The 25839-nt window shown below is 42.7% G+C and overlaps 1 protein-coding gene and 1 non-coding gene across 2 annotated transcripts in view; both read left to right on the plus strand.

The window, feature by feature from the left end:
- Positions 1-25839, plus strand: part of Dnah6 (dynein axonemal heavy chain 6) — a 206444-nt gene that overhangs the window by 82255 nt on the left and 98350 nt on the right. The window contains exons 29-36 of the mRNA XM_028762489.1: positions 3021-3158; positions 7374-7541; positions 10811-10959; positions 12997-13104; positions 17015-17570; positions 18587-18709; positions 23147-23329; positions 24071-24214. Coding sequence (XP_028618322.1) covers positions 3021-3158; positions 7374-7541; positions 10811-10959; positions 12997-13104; positions 17015-17570; positions 18587-18709; positions 23147-23329; positions 24071-24214 — 1569 coding nt within the window. The remainder of the gene's footprint in view (positions 1-3020; positions 3159-7373; positions 7542-10810; positions 10960-12996; positions 13105-17014; positions 17571-18586; positions 18710-23146; positions 23330-24070; positions 24215-25839) is intronic.
- Positions 3932-4130, plus strand: LOC114617012. Its single transcript, XR_003710728.1, has one exon. It is a non-coding gene; the product is annotated as a small nucleolar RNA SNORA73 family (small nucleolar RNA).

A 25839-nucleotide genomic window follows, 5' to 3' on the forward strand; every position in this document is an offset into this window, starting at 1 on the left:
TAAATCCAGCTCCAGAAAATCCTATGCCCTCTTATGGCCTCTTCAGGCACCTGTATACATGTACACACACAGAGGTACACACAGGTACACATGCACATACAAACACACACACACACAGAGAGAGAGAGAGGTACACACAGGTGCACATGCACACAGAAACACACACACACACCTATAAATTAAAAACAGACCTTGAGGAAAAAAGAAAGAAATGGAAACTACCTGACTTGCAACATTTGTTAATCAGTTGGTCACTAGAAGTATCTTTTCTTAAAATCGCTAATTGGGACCACCCCTCTGTTAAGCAGGCTGGAAGTTTGGATCCAGGGCCACTAATATATGGTTTGGATGAAGCCAGGCTGCTCTTAACATCCACTGGGATTTGTTACAGATAGCCCATGTGAGGGCTGGATTTCAAACTCCTGAAGCCCTCAGTCAAGAGTGTCAGAACGAGAGGGTCATCTGTATAGGCGAGTACTCAAGGAGACATGTTTTATCAAAGAACTTACATCAAACATCAAGACCAGTTCCTTTCTTCTTTCCTCTGTAAATTGCCCATACATGAGTATTGCTTTGAAATCTTCATGTACCCCAGAAGACAGGCATCCTGAGGAGAAAGTGGCTTAGGGCTCCATGGTGCCAGCTTGATCCATTCTGTGATTCAGCAAATGTTTAATTTTCTAATGTCAGCCACAATATTATTAATTTTCAAAGTCTTACCTCTGCCAACCTTTTATTGTAATAAAAGAATGCAAGTTCCTCCCACATCTCTCTGAGGATTCCTCTGGAATTATTTCAGATGATAGTCCATTTCCTAAATGGTTTTCCTTTCCTCCAGGGGTGTTCATTTATTTCATTCCTTCTTTTTCTGCTTGTTGGTCTTCACCTGAGTACCTGCTGGTTGACGTCTTGGCTCATACATATGAAGAGAGGACTAAACTGTCTTGGTGGACAGCTTGTTTCCCCAGAATGTGAGCTGGCCTCTTTGAGGTTATAGCATGTATGAAGAGCAGACTTCCCCACAGAGAGGTGCAACATGGGGCAACCTATAGACCTTACTGAGTGACAGCTGAGGATTTTCCTTCTAAGTGTTCACATTTCAGTTGTTTTCACTCCTGAGTAGAACCATCTTTTATTATTACTAAATATCAGTGACTGATATCACCCCTAAATAGATCTCAGCTGTCTTCAATGAGGTCTTGGCATTTTAACCTGATGGAGAAGTCACTGTTGAACTCTCAATAACCTTGTTGTAAAAGTTAATTTTAATATAACTGTATGTAGTTATTTAATACAGCAACTGTTTCTTTTTATCCTAGCTAGTTCCCCTATAACGACACAGACAGAGCAAAATGTATTTAAGGCTTTACCTCAATACCTGGCAGTCAATTATCTATTTTAATCCCTAAAGTAATCTGGCTACGTTCCAGCCAAAAACCCCATAATACTTGCATTTAGGGCCCTCCACTCTCCAGCTGAACTCTTATGAACTCTTTCCTCCTTGTGTCTTAATCCCTCCCCTTCTCTAGCTGGTGGAACTATCACCCTATTCTCTCTTCTGCCCAGCCATTGGGTGAACAGCTTTTCTTGACAAGGCAGATAATAAATGGTAAGAAATGTTTGCACAAATTTGAGACAGGAGATTTTTTACATAAGCATTCCAATGCCATGTCTGGATTGAAACAAGATATGAAGGCAGGGAAATCAGCGTTTGAATAACACATGGATAAGCTTTACATTATGCACAAAAACATTATGCCCGCACCTTGTTTGTTCTGCATAGAAAAGGGGAGGGAAGGACCAAGACAAATTGTCCTGGGGCTCAGGTCTGCCCTCCTCGAGCTTACTAATGCTGAGTTTGGAAATTCTTGAACACATTCACTGAAGAGCATATCCGCCTCTCTTTACCTTGGGGCTACACTTTTCTCAGGTATACAATCTGTTTCAATTTATTTCATCATCTGGTAATTTTTTTTCCTCAAAACTTTCTCCCTGGAATTTCTTTTCTCCTTTGCATCGTAGTTTTATCACATGGGAGCAGGTGTGAATATAAACACACCAATAGAGACACACATAGAAAGAGAGAGGAAGGGAAGGAGAGAGACCTGTACCTATGCTTGCTGGAATAGGAGGAAGAGTAGTAACTAACTATACAGTTCACTTGATCTTGAGACAGAAAGTGCATCAGTTCCATTCTTACAAACATGCATCCTGTAAAGGAATATCAACCAAACATTCCAGTCTTCAAAGGCACTACACACTTTAAATGGTTCAGGTGCACAGTCCTTCTCGTTCACCACTAGGACTGTGCTATAGAATAAATCATCGGGAGCTGCAGCGGTGGCTCAGCCCCGCAGGTAAGAGCACTGGAAGCTCTCGCAAGCTTTGGGTTCAGTTCCCACCAATCACATGATGTTCACAACTGTAACTTCAGTTCTAGGAGATCCAGCTCCCTTTTCTGACTTCAGTGGACACTATATCCCTATGGTGCATATACATAATGCAGACAAAAGTCTCGAACATAACATAAAGTTAATTTTTTTTAAAGTAAAAGAATGAACCGAGATCCACTCTTGGGACGGCAGTCCCTCTGCTCAGTGTTCCTGTGCGTGCCTGCCACAGTGGTTCAGAGTCAATGGAAGTTGCCACTAGTGAAATTCCCCAAGGCCTTTTCAAACGGTCAAGTTTGTCTCTTCCATGTATTATATTTTTTTGAGAACTTGTAAATATTTCCCAGAGCTAAGTGGAGGTTATGAGTGAAGATTCCCCAAGAACACATGTTCCAGGTTATCATTTTATTTAAGAGAAAAATCGGATTTAAACTCCTTAGTGGGGAGCAAAAGGACGTGTCTTCTTGTAGAACTGTGCTTGACGCTGGTGAGCAATGCTCACGGGAGCTAGAAGATAACTGACAACAACATTCCAGAAACCACCCTTCTTAGAGTCTTAGCTCCAGATTGTAAACATTAGAGATGACCAACAAGGCAGCCTGAAGTTGATCAGCTTTGTTTTCGTTTCAGATGATGGGGCGCTTCTTCAGCGGCTTGGCACAGTCGGGGGCCTGGTGCTGCTTTGACGAATTCAATCGGATTGACATAGAAGTCCTGTCGGTCATTGCTCAGCAACTCATTACTATTAGGAATGCCAAAGCGGCAAAGGTGAGGCGATGTCGTGCTGGCTGGCTGTCAACGGAGCCTCCTCAGATTGGTCATGAATTCAGCAAGCAGTGCCTTAGAAAGGATATGGTTTCAGGGTAACCGGTGAATGCCACACAACTTCCTTGGGTATATGAAGTCCTGGTCTAAGCAAAATGAAGAAATACATGCTGTGCCAGATCCTGGGGATACAGAGACCCTAATGCCTGAGCCCAGGAAACCCTTCTTCCCAAAATATACACATATATACATATGTACAAACATATACACAGTGCACACACACAAACACTTCCCTCCTCACTTTTCTTCTCTTGCGTTTGACATTTACATACCTGCTGTTTCTTTAATGCCCTCTTTTCTGGGTCACACCGCTTTCTTCATGGCTTCCAGGGTCTACAGAATGTTAGTGGGAAAATAGAGGAGAGAACCTAAGAAACCCAAGGAGTCCAAGCTCTTCAGAACTTACTACTGGACAATCTGAGGGTCAAATGAAGATTCTGAGTGTTCCTGCTACTTAAAACACCCTGATTCCTGAAGAAGGGGGTTTGTACTTGGCAGGTGATGGCTATGAAGGATAGACCGTCTAGGTTTGGTCACCAACAAGAACAACAATTCAGCCTACACAAACAAGAACCTTCCTCATTCCCTCAAGGGAACTAACTGCCACAAGTTCCTTAATTCCTACCTCAGCCCCTTCCAGAATTTGCCTGACTTCCTAAGGCTCCATTCATAGGTTCATATTGCAAAGCTAGGGGTCTCTGGTAAAGTAATTAGGTCCAATGTGGGACCCAGCAGGCCACTCTCTCAGGCTCTGTCCTAGTGGCATAGGGGAGCGTAGACTCTGTCCCTTTACAGTCCCTTTCCACAAAGCTGGAGATGAAGCTGGGCTTCAAGTCTGCTCCTGCACATTCTGTGACTTCCCAGAGTCATAGAATGTGGATGATTACTGAGGAGACAACCACGCAGAAAACAATTCAAAATGCTTCAATTAAAAAAAAAAAACAGAAAAAAGTTAAGGTTATTTTTATGACCTCTGTAAAATAGTGAATTATAGGAAAAAAGAAAGAAAGAAAGTTGGGGCTGGAGTTTTAGTGAGTGGCTAAGGGAGCAAATCTCTGTGGTGGATTTGTGTTTGCATTAACCCTTTGTGGAGGAGACAGATGCAGGTGAAGATGATTCAGAGAAGTAGAGAATTATTTCTACAGGCATCACAGACACACACCTGACTCCTATCATCTGCCTCCAGCCCTGCTTCCCATCTACTCTGTGAAGATGTGGATTAAATGCAAAGATTTGCAGATAGATTTTGCAAATCACTACCATCTTGCTGAGTAACCCACAGAGAGCAAATCTGGAGATCAAAGAGGGCAGGAACCAGAAAGATTAGAGGCTGCTTGATGCATTCCCAGCTGGAGTGCAGCCCCGGAGTTGGAGTTGGAGTTAGAGTCAACACCCTCTAGAACCAACAAAGAAATTGAAACCTAAGTGTAGTCTTGGACAGTAGAAGTATCCACTCTGCAGCAGCCAGAACAGCCACCATTTTCTTCCCAGGCAAGGCTACAGGGCTCAGCGCCACCTGGGTCTTCTCTGTAGTCTCATGTGGTGTTGCAGACTAATTGTGAATTGCAGGTTCTTACTCTCTTTGCTGGCAGTGAGTGTCTCGGCACAACCAATTCACCAGCTCAGAAAGGAGATCAGGAATGGGGGTCTGCAGTCTATGCTTCCCCTTGGGGGGGTCTGCACACCAGGCAGGAAAGGGAAAGCAGAGCCCTAGTCGGGCAGGATCCTATCCAATTGAGGGCAAGCACTGAGTACCAGAGGGGCAGGAGAAGAGAAAGGCCTTCTTTGGGAGTCTTAGTGTCACGAATCCTTTAACTTTAAGCAAAGGCCTTCCTAGTGGCCTGATGGTGATCTTTAATGAAGCAATTCTCTGAGAGAATCCTTGCTTGTTCATATTGCTTTATGGGGGTGGGGGGTGGGGGAGATGTGTATGCATACACTTTATTTGGGGTGAACCAGGGATTATATACTTTTGGGGGAAAGGGTATGAGAATATCCAGGAAGGGAAGGTCATTGGCTGAAGGATAAGGCTATCTAGATCCCTCATTAGTATGGAGAAGAACTCCAGGTGCTATGCTATGTGACTGAGTGCCTGTGGTCCTCTCAGTTGGTGGTCATGGTTAAGCATTCCAGAGCAGGCACTGGAGACTGGGAAAGAGCAGCTCCACTTTTACCTGCTCAGATCTCTGAGATTTCCTGGGTTTGAGCATGCTTCACTTCACCAGTCCATACGCCCGTCTGGTAGTGTGATCCCAAGTGCCCTACAGTGTCAGACCTAGGTGTCAGGCCACCTTCACCCAGTGGCCCAACTCGGAACCTTGGCTTCATCTCTGTCTTGTCTCTTTAGCATCATCCTAGAATCTAAGCTATCACTGGATGGTATGAATTGCATCTGCTGGGAGCCCTTCATTCTCAGATTCTGGCTCTTGTCTCCCCCGTGACGATTCTCACACACACCCCAGTTTGTAGTTTGCCCAAACTGTTCATTGTCACCTCTACTCCATCACCCTCGAGTCCTTTCTTCCCACAAGCAGTGAAACAAAGGGAAAATTCTTTAGCTTAGCATGCAAGGACCCCTGGCTCAGAGCCCAGTGTGCTTGTAATTTTCTCCCTGTCATGAAAAATACCTGACTAGGAGCAACTTTAGAGAAGAGGACTTTATTTGGCTTACAGTTAAGGGTGATAGAGTCCATCAAGATGGGGATGGGATGGAAGTAGAAGTTTAGAGGCTAAGACCTTGTAATGAAGGCACAGTGGTAGGTAAAAGGATTTCCACTCATCACAGATCACAGCAGACTAGACGGTTCCACGAGGGGAGGTTTATTAAGAGAGTGGGAGAGCAAGAGAGAGAGAAGAGTAGAGAGGGTAGAGGCCGGCCATGACCACGTGGAGAGAGGGAAAAGGGAAGGGAGGAGGGGAGAGGACAACCTGCAGGCGCACGGGGTCGAGGAGCAAGAGAGAGAGGAGGGGCCAAGCAGCCCCTTTTATAGTGGGCAGGGCTACCTGCCTGTTGCCAGGTAACTCTGGGGAGGAGCGTACCTGGCTGTTGTAGGTGGAGTTTAACAGATTACTAACAGTAGGAGCTTGAGGTAACTGGTCAGTCAGGAAATAGAAAGAAGGCAGGAAGTAGGCCAGACTACAGAACCTCAAGGCCTACCTCTAGTGATTCACTTCTTCCAATGAGGAGCTGCCCCCTCCAAGTTCTACAGCCTTCTGAAACAGCACCACCAGTTAGGAGGTGAATGTTCCAACAAAGAGTCTATGGACATTGCATATTCACTCCGTAGTGCCAGGCCTAGCTATGCTGCCATCTGAACTTTGTTGTCACCCTTTAGCAAAGTAGGTTTCTGAATGTGCTGTGTTATTTATTGTGCTTGCTCCTCTTGCCTGAAAAACTGTCCAATTATCAATTCAAAATGCCCCTCCTCATGCTTCAGGTCTCCAGTAGCCTGGCTGTTTCCAGCATGAGTTTTGTATACAGACACACACAGACACACACACAGAGACACACACACAGAGACTGACAGACAGACACACACAGAGACAGACACAGAGAGACACAACACACACAGACAGATACACACACAGAGACAGACACAGAGAGACACAACACACACAGACAGACACACACAGAGAGACAGACACACACACACACACACACAGAGAGAGAGAGAGAGAGAGAGAGAGAGAGAGAGAGAGAGAGAGAGACTACTGTTGCATCTGCCACATGAGATGACCAGAGTGTCCAGGTCTGACTACACACACAGCATGAGAGTCCTCCAACTCTGTGTCACCCTGGTAGCCCCAGAGCTTCAACCTGCAACAGCTGTTCAGTAATCATCTACTGTTGGATGAAAGCAAGGGAGTAGCGCTGTGGCACAGAGGCCCTGGTGCTCAAAGACTACAACTAGACTGGAATTTCTTTGGGGAGTCCCAGAAAGTAGGCGCGGAGAAGGTAAACTGACAAGTCTCAGCAGAAGGAGAGACCCGAGGCTTTCAGGACTGGGTCAGGAAGGAACCTGGGCAGGGCAAAGCTGGGAGCAGAGAGCAGTGAACACCGAATCCAGAGGAGACTGGACATAGGCAGATCAAGAGAAAGCTTCCTCAGTCCCACAGAAGAGGTGTTTCTTTAGCACCCTCCCTCCCCTCCTTTAACAGCTCTCCAGATTCATGTTTGAGGGACGGGAAATCAAGCTCGTTATGACCTGCGCGGCTTTCATCACCATGAATCCCGGCTACGCAGGCAGAACGGAACTGCCAGACAACTTGAAGGCCCTGTTCAGACCCATGGCTATGATGGTTCCTAATTACGCACTGATTGCAGAGGTGAGCTTCAGACTCTAATGAAGCAAGGTTTTATGCAGTTTGTTTTACTTGCCTTCTAATTCTCTCAAGACAGAAACACCTTCTATTTCCTAGTTTCATTTTTTGTTACCATGATGAAATGCCTCAACCAAAAGCAACTTAAGAAAGAAAGAATTGATTTTGACTCATGATTCCAGAATGCAGTCCATCAAACCTGATAAGGGGGCAGGAACTTAAACCCACGGGTTACATCTACAGACAAGAACAGAGAGAAATGAATGTATGCTTGCTTACTTATAGTCAGCTCACATCCACACTCAGTCCAGGAACCAAACGCAGGGAATGGTGCTGCCCACAGTGGACAGGTCTTTCCCCTCAGCAATCAAAACAATTCCCCATAGACATAACCACAGGCCAACCTGATGTAGACAATCCCTCATTGAGATTCTCTTCCCAGGTGATCCTAAGACTGTGACAAGTGGACAGTTGTCACCATCTTACTTTCTAAGTATCCAAGCAATGGCTGCTCACCATTGCTCAACCCCCCAAAACAGAGTCTGCTTCAATCTGCATGCATATTTAGTTTTCAGTCTTACTGCCAATATCCAGAATGCCTCAGATGCTTTTTAGAATATAACCAACTCCTAAAAATGGAATGAACCAACATATGTCGTTAACCCATCTACTGAGGTTTATCAGTTCATCTCTAGAAGTTAAAATGTCTGGATTAGTTCTAAAAAAAAAAAACAGCATTATCTTCATTTCTCTTTGGATTTAAATTTAATTTAGAGTCAAGAAGTATTAGAACCCAGTCTGGTGCCTCGTGCCTATAATCCCAGTACTCAGAAGGCTGAGACAGAAGAATTACTGTGAGTTCAAAATCAGCTTGGTAACAGAGTAAGACAACATCTTTAAAAAAAAAAGGAATAACATAGGAAGAAATAGTGTTGGGTCAAAGCTGTATTAATCACTTGAATATTAATAATAGTCATAGCTGTTTGAAGAGAAACCAGTAGTCATTAATAAATTAATTACAGTTGTTTATTCCTATATCTATCAAGGAATCCTTTTGTTTCGACGTTCTTGGTCTTTCAGTCTAGCTAAGAATCCGTGTGTATAAGCTTTACATGTGTTTCTCAAAGCACTTCTAATGGAGGTACGCTTTATATACAATAAAGCACACACAGCTCGTAAGGACCCAAGTGGATGTTCGCCCAGAGATTCATCTGTCTGGCGCCAAGACCAAAACACCGGGCTGCTTTTCAGAACTCCAAAAGCTCCCTTGAGCTCTGCGCTGTGTTTTAGATTGATGGGCATTTCCCCTTTTAGAATGGAATTTCTCGGAATGAACCCATTACTCCTGCCGCTAATACATTCCTTTGAATTATTAAAGACTCTTTTACCTGAAGTAAAAGGAATTGATTAAGGCTAGACCAGACCAACTCTAAAGGAATTTCCACTTGAATTAGCATAATGCTTGACTAGTTTGTTCAGAGGTGTCCTGTATCTCCTGTGGACAGAGTGGTGCAGAGGCCAGAGGTGTCCTGTATCTCCTGTGGACAGAGTGGTGCAGAGGCCAGTTTAAAGAAGCAGCATCTTTGCTCTTGCTTCTCTCTGACCTGTTCAACACTGTGCCCCCACCTCCCATTTCTCCCTATTGTTGTATCGCAAAGCCCTAAACTGGAGGAACTTCAAAGTCCAGTCTTTAGGCATCTTTCCTGTGGTTGTCAGGGCTTCTCACCAGCAAATGCCCTTAACTGTGACAAATACTCCCACTGTGTAATAAGAGCGCTGGAGACTCCAGCTAGGGAAATCAAGGCAGCTTACTTTCTAACCTTGCAAAGCTGGGCAGCAGCCTAGAATGGCAGCACACTGGCTGAAACCCTAGCACAAGCCCCTCCGTCCTCTTCCTTTGTGGCAGAGGAATCAGTAGTAATTTGATCTTATACAGCCTCTAGGCCGTGTCTTCCCTCTGCTGCTTACATTTGTCTTATTCTGAACAAAAGTCATGTCTGAGCTTATCTTCATCCCTACCTTCTAAGCGTATGGGGTGTATGACCTTGTTCCATTCACATCTGCAAGTCATTAGGCAAGATTAGCTGTCAATAATTTTCTGTTCTAAACTTTGAGCTTGGGTACGTAGCTTAGCAGACTCTAGCAGGGCTCTTGTGTCTGGACTGAAACTGGCTGGAGGCACCTTTGAAAATGAACCGGCAGCATAGAGTGTTTCTTACATAATCACCTACAGGGTGCAGAGCACTGAAAATCCACAGGCATGCAAGGATGCATACTCATATCCATCCATCTATCTATCTATCTATCTATCTATCTATCTATCCATCCATCCATCCATCCATCCATCCATCTATCCATCCATCTATCTATCCATCCATCCATCTATCTATCTATCTATCCATCCATCCATCTATCTATCCATCCATCTGTCTATCCATCTATCCATCCATCTGTCTGTCTATCCATCCATCCATCTATCCATCCATCCATCCATCTATCCATCTATCCATCCATCCATCTATCTCTCCCCATTTTTCCCCGTTCTCCCCTCTTCCTCTTCTTCCTCCTCCTTTCTCTCTGTCTCTGTCTCTGTCTCTCTGTCTCCATCTCTCTCTCTCACTCACTAAATAAATAAATAAATAAATAAATAAATAAATAAATGTAAATAAAGACAGTGACTCTCTGGGATGGAGAGGGGCTGCAAAACCTTTGTTTAGGTTGCCTTAGCTAAAGGGGCCAAAACAGTAATTCCATCCCAGCAGAGCAGCTCTCCTCAGCCTGGAGAGGACTGATTCTTGCTTTTGTGTTGAGGGTTTACACCACCATTCAACCTCTGTGTGAACATTTTCTTTTTTTTTTTTTTAATGTACAAAGTTGCCTCTCACGCCAAAGTGTCACCGAGGCTCCATCTCTATCTGTAGAGACAGAAGAATCGCAGTCAGGCATCTCTGAAGAGTGTTTGTCACTCTTCCTGGGACACAGAAAACTCTTTTCATTATATCCTTTACTTTTTCTCATCACCACTACAAACAAAATGACAAAAACAACTCAAGTAAGAAAGGCTTACTTTGGCTCTCAGTTTGAGGGTCCAGCAGAGGTAACGGGTGAGGAGTGTTAGGTAGCTGTCACATCACCGCCACACTCTTGAATCTTTATGTCTCCTCACTAAGCAATAGAAAGGTGTGCTGCCTGGGTAGATGTCAAGTATGTCCGTATCCTGCTAATATTTTGCAGACAAGACAATGTAAAACACTCCATCATATTTTCTCTTCTAGGTGATTCTGTATTCTGAAGGATTTGAATCGAGTAAAATACTAGCAAGGAAGATGACACAGATGTACAAGCTCTGCAGTGAACAGCTGTCCCAGCAGGATCACTATGACTTTGGCATGAGGGCCGTCAAGTCTGTACTGGTCATGGCTGGGTAAGAAACCCAAGGGGAATGAGCTCAGTCAGTAAGCTGGAAATATGAGTCCCATCATGAGAGGCCATGTAAGAAAGCTAAGCATGGCTGTGCATGTTTGCAAGCAATCACAGTGCTGAGGAGGCAGAGACGGGCAAATCCCTGGGGCCCACTGACTAGCCAGTGCTCCTGAATTAGTAAGCTTCAGGCCAGTGAGAGACCTTATCGTAAAAACAAAGTGGGTACCTCCTGAGTAACAACATCCAAGTTTGTCCTCTGGTCCCCATGTACATGTGGTCACCCAGAAATAAACACATAGACACACAGAGAGACAGACATCGACAGAGAGGCAGACAGACAGAGAAGGATTTGAGAGAGAGAGAGAGACAGACAGAGACAGAAGAGTGAAACTTCTAACAACTATGTAATCAAATGTAAAAGGGTGACTCTCACAGGTTTTGAAAGCAATGTCTGATGAAAATTAAGGGAGTAATAAACACAGTCTGCTGATCTTGTGAGAATCCCTTCTTTGTCACTTGAGTGACCTAAGGATGAATCTTCACTGTAAGCCCAGCCGGGCTCTATCTGACTATTTCTCCAGAGCTCCTCAAGTGCATTGGGTTTCAGAGAAAAAATGCTATTGCCATAAGTTGGAGAAATGACTCAGTAGTTAAGAACATTTGCTGCTCCCGAGGGACCTGAGTTTGGCTCTCAGCAGCTCTGTCGAAGTCCATACTCCATAAGTCCAGTTCGAGGGGATCTTACTCCCTCTTCTGACCTTCATGGGCATTGCACTCACTCACAGATAACCCCCATATATTCCATATGCAGCAATTAAAAATAAAATCTATTTTTTAAAAAGCCTTGGTTGCTGTCAGGCTGACTCAAAGGCTCACACTCTGTTATGTGCATGCTAGAAGGTGAATCCCATGTTGCCTGAAACAGCCTCAAGGGTTAAAAGGGACTTGATTGTTTTTTCTCAGTCCATGATTATTTCAGACTCTCTGTCTTCTCAGCAAGGGTTCGAGTTCAAAACTAAGGTGATTTCTAGTCACTATGGAAGGAGACTCTCATTTCAGGCTCAGCCTTTCCTTTAATAAGTACCTGAAGCTAGCACATCCTCTGTCCCTCACGTGCCTGGAGCCTAAAATGGAATCTGTTCTCTTTTTAAGCTCTTCCTCTCAGAGCAGGACTCATTGAACCCAGTTCCATCCATCCAGGGTCCCTGGCTCTTGAAGCTGGGCCCTGCATCCCCACTCTCTGTCCCTTACTTTAGCCCACCAGATCCAGCATGTCTTTTCTTTACAGCATCTCTGGGTAACAAGCAGGGATCAAATATGTCCAGATCCATTTGCATCCAGAGAGCACAATTGTATCACTATGCGTAAGACTGATGAATGCACAGTAATTGATCTACGTGGTGTGCCGAGGCCACCACAGGGCTGTGCCTGAAGGTTACTGCAGAGAAAGACAAACTAGCCTATAGCAGCTTTCAAGAGAAGAGGGTAACTCTTTTGAGTGAAGAATAAGAGCAGACAGGAGATTGGAGAGATGGCTCAGCAGTAAACAGCACTTTCTCCTCTTCCAGAATTTGATTCTCAGCACCCACATTGGGCCTACCACCCATACTGGGTAGTTCACTACTGTCTGTAACTCCATGGGTTTCACAACCCCCTTTTGGCCTTCATGAGTTCATAAATCCACTCATAAATAAAGTATTTTTTAAAGAGCAGATAAGAGAGAAAGGCATGACATTCTAGACAGAAGGGACAGAAAGTGGCAGGGACGTGAGCCATTGTGATACACTCACAGGGCTCTAAATTCAGGTAGGACAGAGTCTAGATCCATAGAGGAGGGTATTTGAAAAAATGTCCCTGTCACTCTTCTCTAGGCTTTATAGCAAGTGAAGGACTTGTCCCTGTGCCGTGTTAGAGGAGATCAACCCACAGGTCAAGTCCTTAGCAGAAATCTCAGTGGAGTCCCCAACCCACAGGCCTAGAACATTCCACTCTGTCTTACATTCTGTCACTGTCTTCTTAACAACTCTCTTGAATTTAGGTCTCTAAAAAGAGAGAACCCAGACCTCAGTGAAGACGTGGTCCTGATCAGAGCATTGCGAGACTCCAACTTGCCAAAATTCTTAACAGATGATGCTCTCCTATTCAGGTAAGTTCCCAGAGCCCATGCATCAAGCATTAGAACCCATACAGAAGGAAAGGATACCACTCGGGGGGGGGGGTTAATCTCTTTAAAACCAATGCATTTTGTGGGATGATGATGGCCCAGGGTTACAGAGGAAGGGTCAAGGAAGGAGAGCTTCAACTCCAGAGACTTCAATGAGGATGGCAAGAGTTGACTCCCTCCACCCTCGCAACCTGGCATCATACAGTCAGTCAGCTCCTCCACCATCAACCCTAGTAAGAATTTTTTACCCTGACAGTTATCAGGCTTCACTCCTTGTTTGACCTTATAATGTCCCCCCACCACCACCATTCACACCCTACAGCCCCTGAGCATGCAAATGAAGCATCTTTCAACACCCCTGTCCTGGCCAATTGTACACTGCCACTCAAGCCTTGCCCCAGGGACCATGGCCACCTCCTCAGGGGCATAAATACTTTCTCCCTATTGAACTGAACCAGTTCTCTGAAGCTGTTGCCAGGTGTGTGTGTTCTTTGCCCTAGTACTCAACAGCCAGCCAAGATCCTGCCTGTGCCCTCCTGTACCTTGCTATGCTTCCCTCCCTCTAGTCTAGCCCTGTGCCCAAGGGGCCTGGCTATCCCAAGGGAAAGAAGCAAGCACAGCTCCTCTGGAGATCCGTGCTTCCCCCTAAGAAACAGTTGGGGGTGAGGGGACATACTCACTTGTGAGCCACCACATGGGGAGGGGCAGGAAGCTTGGGGGTTGAAAGCCAGCCTGGGCCATACGAAACCTTAGCTCTTAAAAGCAAAAGTATGAATGAACTAAGCTTACAATGCTATTCTAATCACCTTTTGTCGTCATTGTATTGTCTTAGTTGTTGTCATCGTCTTCGTCGTCCTCGTTGTTGTTGTTATTGTTGTTTTCAAAATATCGATCACCAAATTGTGTCATTTTACAAACTGGCATTTGGTTACAAATTCCTGATCCTAAGATTTGAATTTAACATAAACGTGACCGCTTTAATAGTTTTTTTTTAAATTCATTTAATATTATGTTTCTCCAAGTTATATGTATACATACTTTAGAAATAAAATAGTATGTAAATTAGCCTCATAGAAATCAGCACTTCTTTGCCTCTCACTAAAGGCCATCCTTTTCAGCTCTTCTGTTTATTTTGCTCTCCCCTCTATAGTTGGCACCACGCTTGTGCCATTGCCCGGTCTGTGGGCATGGGCTCATCCTCTCCTCTCCACTCATCCCCTCTGCACAGTTAGACTGCCAGACACTTATGCTCAGCAGCCAAGATTTCCAGACGAGTGTAACTGAATGAATTAACATTCTGCTCTCAATTCATTGTCGTAGTTTAGATATTTGAATATTATTTTCTGTACATATATCTTCACAAAGTTACTATGTTTCTGTTAGAGAGAACCCTTGAAGCAGATTCTCAGTGTCATAGACTGCGTGTGTGTGTGTGTGTGTGTGTCTATGTCTGTGTGTGTCTGTGTGTGTCTGTGTGTGTCTGTGTATCTGCTTATGTTTGTGTGTGTCTGTGTGTATATGTCTGTGTGTGTGCACTCACCTGTGTATGTGTGTGCTGTCTTCCTGAACTGTTTTCCACCATTGTGCTCTTTTGAAGCACAGTCTCTCACTGAACCTGAAGCTCATTGATTGGGTTAGGCTCAGCAGCCAATGAACTTCAGGAATCTGTCTGTCTCTGCTCCCTTACTCTCTCCTTGTGCTGGGTTACAGGTGTTTGTTGCTACATAGGTCTTTGACATTGGTCCCAGGGATCCAGACAGGCACACAGCTCGCTGAGCCGTCTCCCCAGTCCTGCAAATGTTTAATTTAAATGGATTCAATCCAGTTGACTCCAAAGAAGTCTTAGCCTTTTATAGTTACACAAGTGGTTTTAGAAAAATACTGATTTCCCCTCAAATGTAAAGAGCAGCCAAGGAGAGAAGAATGTTTGTGTATGCAAGTATTCAACTGCCTGCATCTGCAAGTGTCATCACCCATGTCTGTTAGAATTTTGTTATTCTTAGAATATTTTCCCATGATGCTCCTTTACCTATGTAAGAACTCAAACCCTTGTCCTGATATAAACAATGGAGCTATTGTTTTAAGTCTCCCATTCTTTTTTTTTTTTTTTTTGAAGAAGAGGGAATTGAGACAGGGTCTCACTATGTAGCCCAGGCTGGCCTTAAACTTATGATCCTCCTGCTACAGCTTCCTGGGCTCTGGGATTATAGGAATGGGCCATCATTTGTTCAATACGTGTATGGAGGAAGCCTTCTGTCCCCGTGAAGTTTGCTTTTTGTCTATTTAGATTTACCGTTTACCTTATCACCTTTTTGTACTGTAAACTCTCTGTCTTCCTGAGAAAGACCCCTCACCACAGTATGCAGACTCATCCCTTCCACTTCCCTCTGGTGCTTTTGCCATTGTATGTCTTCATTCGGGGAAATAGGAATATCTTTTATTATAACTTTAAACATTTCTTCTGTGAAGTCTGCATTGTCCATGGAACTGTGTTACATGGGGACATTTTCATCCTTGTCTATATTATGCACTGAGAACGTCCCCTGGGCATTCTGCCCTCTCCATCTCCCTTCTCTCTCCTGTAGTCTCCTTCGTTCCTCTAAACCAGCCATTCTCAACTTTCCTAATGCTGTGACCCTTTAAGACAGTTCCTCGTGTTGTAGTGACCCTTAACCATAAAATTATTTTTGTTGCCACTTATTAATTCGTAACTGTAATTTTGCTGCCATTATGAATCGTAATGTATCTGATATGCAGAATATCTGATGTGTGACCCCCCCACACACACACACAAGGGAGTTGTAGCCCACAGGTTGAGAACCACTGCCAACAGTTTACTTAGGCTTTCATATCACACATGCATATGTGCGTAAAGCCAGTGTAGCTGTGTATCTGTTGTGCAGTGGTGAACGGGCCTCTTTCTTCCCACATGAATAGCTCTTTTCAACTATTTCTCAGAATTTACACAGCTCTTTCCTTCTTCCTCCCTCCCTCCCTTCTTTCCTTTTCTATTTTCTATGCAATATTTTATTTGTCTTTTGAAGTTCTCATCCAATGTGTTTTGATCACAGTCACCCTCTTCACCAACTCCTCCCAGGGTCCCTCCCTCATGCTCCCCAACTAATTTCATGTCTTATTTTTTAAAAAAAAATTTTAAGTCCCATTTGTGTTGCCAATATATACTCTTGGGTGTTGATCTTCCTCTGGAGCATGGTCCATGGCAAAGTTAGTAAACGGCCACAGTGGGGCGGGGGGGGGGCTTTCAAGAGAGGAGGGGGGACACAGTGGTATGAAGCGTAAGCAGAACGATTCGGAAGGGTTAATGGGGTAGGATGAGAGCAGGGTAGGAGGAGAGATGGAGGGGTAGCCAGCACTAAAGGTCTTTTAGAAAAGCTATATGTAAACATACTACTCTAGAAGCCTCCTAAAATATTTGCAGATCCATGTACAAAAAGAGTTTAAATGGAGTGACCCTATAACTGTCAACCAAAGCTCCTATTAATTTTCTATTTTAGCTTCCATCTTAATTTTCCCAATATCTACATATAGTTATAAGCACTTATTGCTTCAGGAAAACATTGAAATAAAAATGTTCAATCTATTGATAAATTCATCAGTTGGGTGTTTGGTACTGTACTGCCATGCAGTGTGGGCCAGATAGACATATGTCCTATTATTCATCCTGAAGGAAGTCCTGCTGTTCAGAAAAAAAATACTGGCCTGAGACACAGAAAATGAGATGACACAAGAGTTCAGAAAAAGGAGTGGATCCGGGCACAGCCCAGGACAGACTTGTACTGTGAATAATCAAAAGGCCATTCAGTTGCTTATGACAAGTATGGGAAAACAGGGATCGCTGGGGGCTCCTAACATGTCATTTCTGTTTTGTCAGTGGTATCATATCTGATCTTTTTCCTGGAGTCCAAATCCCAGAACACGACTATGGTATTTTGCAGTCGACAATTGTGGATGTCATGATTAACCAGAAGCTTCAGCCTGAGTTATGTATGGTCAAAAAGGTGATACAGTTGTATGAGACGATGTTGGTGAGACACGGCGTTATGTTAGTAGGGCCGACAGGAGGTGGCAAGACCACAGTTTACCAAGTATTAGCAGAAACCTTAGGGAATCTGGAAAAACTCAACACAGGCAATTCTTTTTATCAGCCGGTAAAAACCTATGTTCTTAATCCCAAATCAATCACAATGGGAGAATTATATGGGGAAGTCAATAATGTGACTTTGGAATGGAAGGATGGTTTGATGGCACTAAGTGTCCGAGCAGCTGTGAACGATACTTCAGAAGATCATAAATGGATAATCAGTGATGGGCCAGTGGATGCTCTTTGGATTGAAAATATGAATACCGTGTTGGATGACAACAAGATGCTGTGCCTGGCTAACAGTGAAAGGATTAAACTCACACCTCAAATCCACATGCTTTTTGAGGTAAATGCATGCCTTGCTAGGAAGTGAAATATTCATTGAGTTGACACCTCAGGATAAAAAACAAAGCAACCCACAGTGACATACTGTTTTTATCATTTATCTGTGGAGGTATTTTATTTACTTGCTGAGTATTTGTTAAATTATCATTTGTAATAAGTTCACAACACCTGCCCTATGTTCCCATTTCTCTATAATAAAAGTAGAGTTGTTTCTAGCTTCACTTGCTTTGTTTTGGAGACAGATATGTATGAGGCTTGCATAATTTTAATTTCTAGTTAAAAATGGTGTTAGCCATTCTGTGAACAGATTATCCCACTATGCCAGGAATGGACACTACCTTCTCTTTGTGAGAAGGGTGAGAGTCAAACACAGCCACAAAAAGTCACAGAAAATACCACCCATAATCTCACTGTTCATCAAATATGTAGAATATCTGCTGTATACCATGTATGTGCCTAGATGTTAGAATACAAGAATGACAAATGAAAGGGGGAAAGACAATGCCTACCATGAAGTAGATAATATAAAAATAATAAAAATTAAAAGAGTTAGATAATATGCTGGTGTGGTGGAGCATGCTTGTAGTTCCAGTGATTGGACGGCAGAGAGGCAGGCGGGTCTCAGGAGTTTCAGACTAGACCGATCAGGGCTTTGTAGGTAGACCATGTTGAGAAAGACTAAGAGAGAGAAGAGAGGAGGGGAGAGGGAGAGAGAGGAGAGGAAGAGAGAGAGAAGAGGGAGAGAGAGAGAGAAGAGAGGATAGGGAGAGAGAGGAGAGGGAGAGAGAGGGGAGAGAGAGGGAGGAGAGAGAGAGAGACACACAGAGAGGCAGAAACTGATAATGTGCTGTACTTTGAACATTCTCCTAACTTGCCTGTTCTTTTTCAAATTGCAAACTGCTATTCCTCTCTTTGCCATGCACTCCCTTTCTGTGTTAGCTTACACGTTAAGAGTGTGATTCTTTCGTGCTAAAGTTGAAAGGATGTGAAAATAACCTACTAGCTGTTCAATTTTAGGTACAAGATCTCAAGGTTGCCTCTCCTGCCACGGTCAGCCGATGTGGCATGGTGTTCGTGGATCCCGAAGAGCTCAAGTGGATGCCTTATGTTAAAACGTGGATGAGCACCATGTCTAAGAAAGTAAGTGCAGCCAAATGTCCCCCCAAGTCTCCCCGCATCTGTTGGGGCTCTCATTGCCCCGCAGTGCACAAATGTGAATCAATCCAGTGGAGTGGAGTGTGTCATTGGAGGAATTCCATCCCTTTGGCTTGTCCTCAAAGCCCTGAATCCTCCAGGGACACACCCATAAGTCTGTTCTACACTACCTCACCTGCCAGCACTGTCCCTCTGCCTCCTGCCTTCTCTACCCCGCCTCTCTGCAAGCTAGTTCCTCTTAAGGACCAACATGAAGTGCTCCTCCAGTGTCACTGTCTCCACGCCCCCCAAAAAAGCACAGAACCGGTTGAGACAGTCAACAGTGAACAAGACTTTGCAGACAGCCTGTTAGGCGATCAGAGGAAATCACAATAAAGAAAGAATATTTAAGTTCACACACTGATTGGACTTTAGGGTTTAGGAGCCTCTAATATCTCTGGGAGCCAGAAGGAAAGCCAGTTTGCCTCCTGCCCTGATCTTGGGAACAGGACACACTGTCACCTCACAGGCGTAAGGTGTAAGACGTTATTCATAGCATCTTTTTTTTTTTTGGTTTTTTTTTTTTTTTGGTTTTTCGAAACAGGGTTTCTCTGTATAGCCCGGGATGTCCTGGAACTCACTCTGTAGACCAGGCTGGCCTCGAACTCAGAAATCCGCCTGCCTCTGCCTCCCGAGTGCTGGGATTAAAGGCGTGCGCCACCACCGCCCGGCTATTCATAGCATCTTACAGTGATGTGATAGACCTGTTATTGTCATTGTGCCAATATCAATGTATTGTTATTAGCTGGAGTATGGGGCCTACAGCAGGGTTCACTCTGCATTGTACAGTGCATGGGTTTTTTTTAAACACATAAAGTCATGTGTCCATCATTACAGTGCTTCACTTCCCTGTCCTGAAGCTCCTGAGTGTTCTGCTTCCATCCCTCTACCCAGTAATCAGTGTTCTCTTCTGTGGCCCCTATGGTTCCACCTTTCACAGAGGCCATAGGATCATAGGATCATAGTATAAAGCCTCCTGGAGCTAGCTGATTTTTTTTAACTTAACAAAGTGCATATAAGGAACCTCATGTCTTTCATGGATTGATATTTCGTTTCCTTTTTAATATCGAGTAATAATATTTTGTCATACGGACACACAGTGGTTCACTTATCCATTTACCTCCTAAAAAACATTTGGGATGCCTGGAGTTTGAGCAGTTATCAATAAAACTGCTACAGGCACTAGTGTGCAGGTTTTTCCTTGAAATTTTGATTCATTTGGGTAAATATGTAGAAATATAGTTTCTAGATCAGATGTGTATAGTTGGCTTTGTGAGAAATCTCCAGACTGTCTTCTGCAGTGGCTGCGCCATCTTGTATTCACACCAGCAGTGGAGGAAAGCTCCTGTGGCTTAAATAGTTACTGTCATTTGGAATTTTTGTGCCTTGGGCTTTGTTCAGGGTCTTGTTTCAATCTGCAGATCCTCAAGCATGCTTTTATGTGCTGGTTTGTATCTGTGTGTCCTCTTTGCTAAGCTATGTACCGGGGCATGGTTTTGCCCATTACTTAGCTGAGATTGGTTGTTGGTTTTTTGTTGTTGTTGTTGTTGTTGCTTTATTGCTGATATCGAGTAGAGTAGCTGCATATCAAGTTAGTTTGAGGCCAGCCTGGACCAGAATGCATGCATCTCTATGGGGGTGGGAGTGGGGTGGGAGAAGTCTTGGTATGTTTTGATACAACTTCTTTACGAATCCTTTATCAAATTACATCTTTTGGAATTGTTTTCTCCTAGGCTGTGGCTTCTCGGTATCTTAAGAGTACTCTATCTCTTCAGATGATATTATCTTTGTTTTCATCCTCCTAATAGTGTCTTTACAGAGCAGAGAGTGTCTTTTGTTTTGTTTTGTTTAAAAAAAGATTTACGACGGGCGGTGGTGGCACACGCCTTTAATCCCGGCACTTGGGAGGCAGAGACAGGCAGATTTCTGAGTTCGAGGCCAGCCTGGTCTACAGAGTGAGTTCCAGGACAGCCAGGGCTACACAGAGAAACCCTGTCTCGAAAAAAAAAAAGAAAAAAGAAAAAAAAAAGATTTACTTATTTTACATGTGTGAGTGTTTTGCCTGCACACATGTCTGGGTAGCAAATGCATGACTGGTGTCCACAGAGGTCAGAAGAGGTTGTCAGGTTCCCCAGAACTGGAAGTGTGGGTGGCTGTGAACCGTCCTGTAGATTCTGAGAATGCAGCTCTCTCCAAGAGCAAGCAGTGCTCCTAACTGCCGAGCCTTCGCTCCAGCCTCCAGAAGCTTTTGATTTTAGTGAGGAGCAACATCAATTTTTTTCACATATCATGGTGTTAATGTCGAATCTAGAAACCTATTTTCAAACCCAAAGTTGTCTCGGTTTCTCTTGTATTATTTCTATATGTTTTGTTCTATGTTTTATATTGAAGTCAGAGACTCATTTTGAGTTTGTCTTTGTAAAGGATCTAAGGTCGATATCTCTATTCATTTGGTTTTATGTTGTTCTTAATTTTGTTTTATTTTTTCAAGTTGTAGATATTCTGTTGTTTCATTATCTACTGCTGAAAGTTAGATTCTAAAAACAAATTGTTTTAAAACTCCAAAGATTGTGTGTGTGTATGCATATATATATATATATATATATATATATATATATATATATATATGTATATATGTATATATATATTTGAATATATATATTTGAATATATATATATTTGAATATATATATATATTCAAATTATTTTTACCTTTTCCTAAATCTTGAAGTATGGTAGTGTCTTCATTACTTTCTTATTACTGTGAAGAGACACAACGACCAAGGCAACTTGTAGAAGAGACAATTTACAGGGGATTCTTACAATTTGAGAGGGTGAGCCATGACCATCATGGTGGAAAGCATGGCAGTGGGCAGGCAAGCATGGCGCTGGAGCAATAGTTGAGAGCTTATATCCCAAACCACAGGCATGAGGCAGAGAGGAAGAAAGACTTGGAAATGATGTAGGCTTCTGAAACCTCCAAGCCCATCCCCAGTGACACACCTCCTCCCACAAGGTCATGTCTTCCTATCAGTTCCTCCAACTAGGAACCACATATTTAAACCCATGAGTATGTTGGAGACATTCTCATTCAAACTACCACATACAACATCAGCTTTCCAGATTTGCTATTCTTCACTGTTTGTTGCCTATTCTGGGACTTTTGTCTCTTCATACAAACCTTAGAATCAGTGTGCTACACAAAGAAACTTTCTGGAACTTTGATTGGGATTGTGTAGAGCTAATTTATAGATAAAATTCAGTAGAGTTGACCTCTTGACTTTAATTACTACTTGTATTTATAAACCTGGCATAGCTCACTATTCAGTTCTTTGGTTTTCTTCATCAGAATGTTATCATGTTTCTCCTAGAGATATAGAACATGTTTTGGTTGATTTATGGTTATTGATTCTTGTTAATATACTGGAATTGTGTTTTGTTTTGAATGTTAATTCCAATTGTGCATGCTAGTTACCTAAAACTTTTCTATGTAATTGCTTCTTAGTACTAGTCTTATTTTACCAGTTTAAGGAGACGTTATACCTAAATAATCTTGCCATTTTTGAACTTTGAATATAGTTTTACTTTATTGTTTCCTTTCCTTTAAAAATTTATTATTATTAATTATTATTATAGGTTTAAGGATTTGGTATTTTTGTGTGTGTGTATGTATGTATGTATGTAGGTAGGTAGGTAGGTAGGTAGGTAGGTGTGTGTGTGTGTGTGTGTGTGTGAATATGTGTGTGTGCACACATGCACATGTGCAGTCAGAGGGAGACATCAGATGCCTTGGAGCTTGAGTTATAGACAGTTATAAGCCTCCCAACATGATAGAACCAAACTCAAAAGTAACATGTGCTTTTAACCCTGGTCCATCTCTCCAGCTCCTGTGTCTCCCGTTCTAACCTGCAAATCTTTGGTCTTATTGTCCTGTCACAGTAGCTTGAACTTCCAGCATAGTATTGAATAACACGGAATTGAACTTATTTTTAAGTCTTTGGAAATTATCCCTCCCATTGGCGGAGATGTTGAAATGTTGCCTTCTCTCTTACTCTCTTTCATTGTTCAAAGATTCTCAGCAGATAGTGTATTGGAGTGCATGCATTGGTACTTTAAGAATTAGTTACAATGTGAAATCTCTGAGTTCATTGGCAAACCAAGAAATACAGGGCCTTCTCCACTGCCTGTCCTGTCCTCCGTGCATCCCTGCTGCACTGTGGGTTGCCATGGACTTTGTTTCAGATTGTGTGATGCTGACATCCTTTGATCTAAAAGCCACTGAATATACTAGCTATATGGATTTTAAAAACTCTCTAAATTTAATCGTATGTTTTGCCTTCAGGAAGAATTCACTAGAACATTATTTATGTGTTTCATTTTTAAGCTGAATGAAGAAGTCCAAGAATATTTATTGAATCTTTTCAATCGTTATATTGATGATGGGTTACAGTTCGTAAACAAAAAGTGCACCCAAGCTATCCCACAGGTGGATATCAGCAAAGTGACGACACTCTGCTGCCTGCTGGAGTCTCTGCTGCTCAGCAAAGATGGAAATATCTTGTCAATGGTATGAAGTTTCATTTTGTTTTTAAATTGTGTGTGCATGTGTGTGTGTGTGTGTGTGTGTGTGTGTCTGTGTGTGTAAATGTATGATGCACGTATGAAGATCAGAGGACAATTTTTGGGTATCGATTCTCTTCCCACCAAGGGTTCAGAGCTCAAGCTCAGTTTGTCCTGCTTAAGCTCTCTTACCCACTGAACCCTCTCACCAGCCCTGCATGGAGGCTTCTTGCTAGTATGAAGCTCAAAACCACCGTTGTTCTATGAGGTCCTTTGCCAATCAAAACTAAATTTTCTGAAATTTGACCATTTGATTTTTAATTTAATTTTGCAAGACTAATTACTTCAATTAGACTCAAAGTTAGAAGGGACACCAGAGAGCCTGTGGCTTATTCTTCCACTCAATCTCTACTACCCCTGTGGTATACAACATATTCTAGGACGGGGGCTGCTCGGTCTGTTCGAAGACACCCATGCAAGCATACATAAAGTGAGCTACCACACACAGCTGAAAGTCAACCTTGGGTTGTGTTTCCTACTTATGCCAATTCCTCATTTTTCATCATTTTTCATTATTTTTCATCATATAAATTAGGAAACACCACTTTGTGAATCACCAAATAAGAGAGTTCTCTATGCTCAGTTAAACTCATGAGTCTAAATAAGCAGAGGTCCCAGCCTTCACAGTTTAGGAGTCATCTTCCATCAGGAAGTAAGATATTTACACTGTTTCTCTTTATACTTTCAGGAGCAAATAAAGCTGAACACTGTACTGTGCCAGACTTTTGTCTTCTGTTATTTGTGGTCTTTGGGTGGAAACTTAACTGAAAATCACTGGGATTCCTTTGATACGTTTATTAGAACACAATTTGATGATAATCCTGATGCCAGGGTAAGAACCAAATAGAGGTGACATCATCACTTGAAGTCCTTAAAATGTACGGGTATAACTTTAAGACCTTTATGTTTCATAAACAGAAGAGCAATACCTATACGATTAAACAAACACTCCAGAAAAAAAAATGTAGTTATAAGCGTAAAAGTTAGAATTAATAGAATAAAAAGGAATACGTGAACAGGAAAAGCACCAACTTTAGGAGCTTTAGTCTTATTCATCGTGAGGATTTCTAAAAGTTACTCTCCTCTTTCAGTCACTGATAACATCTACTGTATTAAAAAATAAATAAAACCAAGCAAACAAGAAATCTCTCAGTGTGCTTTCTGGGCATTTGGTGTTAATAAGGTAAACAGTCTGTAACCCCTGCACCACAGACGACAACAGAGTCCTAATTTGCAGGCACAGTTTCACAGTCGGTCAGTATTGACTTGGGAACTCCTTTTTATGCATCCCAACGTCGAGCAAATGTGTTACAGCAACTAGATTCTTCACCATCACAGAAAGACTTGTAAATATGGAAGAAAAATTCAAATGTACCTCATGTTGTTAGACTGAAACTGGAAATACCAGTACCTGTGGATTTTCAAAATATTAATTCATGGATAGAATTGTATAAAAATTGATATGTGCACACAGTTGCTCTTGAAGAAACTGATTCCAGTGCTCCCCAAACTCCAAAGTCTATAAATGCTCAAGTCCCTTCTATCAGATGGGACACACCATCTGTTATCAAATATCTGTTATCAGTGGCAAATGTCTTACACACATCCCCCAGATACTCTGAATACCCTACACATCCCCCAGATACTCTGAATACCCTACATATCCCCCTGCATACTCTAAATACCCTACATATCCCCCAGATACTCTAAATACCCTACACATCTCCCTGCATACTCTAAATACCCTACATATCCCCCAGATACTCTAAATACCCTACACATCCCCCTGCATACTCTAAATACCCTACACACATCCCCCAGATACTCTGAATACCCCACATATCCCCCTGCATACTCTAACTCATCCCTAGAGTACTTGCAGCACCCAATACAACACAGCACATTCAGCACAAATAGAATGTTTGTGAACTGCTCATTACATGTGCTTATTTGATTGATGGACTTCCATTTCTGACCTTTCTCTTTGGTTCTTTTCCAGACTCTCAGTTTCCTTGGTAAATTTTCTCGCCCGTGTTGCCAAATTTCTCATCCATTTTGCTAGTTTTATTGCGCATTGTGGTGGTTTTAATCTAGGACCTGAAATAATTTCCTTGCTTTACTCATCCTGTTCAAATCCTCCTTGAGATTCTTTAATTTTTTTTTAACCATAGGATATGGATTTTTTTAGGGTAGCCTTGGTCTTGAATTCACTGTATAGACCAGGCTGGCCTAAAACTCACAGAGATTCACCTGCTTCTGCCTCCAGGTGATGTTTCTAAAGGTATGTGCCACTTCTAGCAAATGGAGAATTCTTTTCATTGACATTTCTGTTACTCCATAATCTTCGCCTTCTGAAGGGTTTGTGTTGGCCGTTTCCTATTCTGAGCCATAGTTTGCATGTCTTTGGGTTGCAGGAATTTTTTTTCTCTTATCATCTTTTATTTTATTTTAAAGATA

This window comes from Grammomys surdaster, unplaced genomic scaffold (genome assembly GCF_004785775.1).
Source record: "Grammomys surdaster isolate TR1022 unplaced genomic scaffold, NIH_TR_1.0 133, whole genome shotgun sequence".
Taxonomy (NCBI): Eukaryota; Metazoa; Chordata; class Mammalia; order Rodentia; family Muridae; genus Grammomys; species Grammomys surdaster.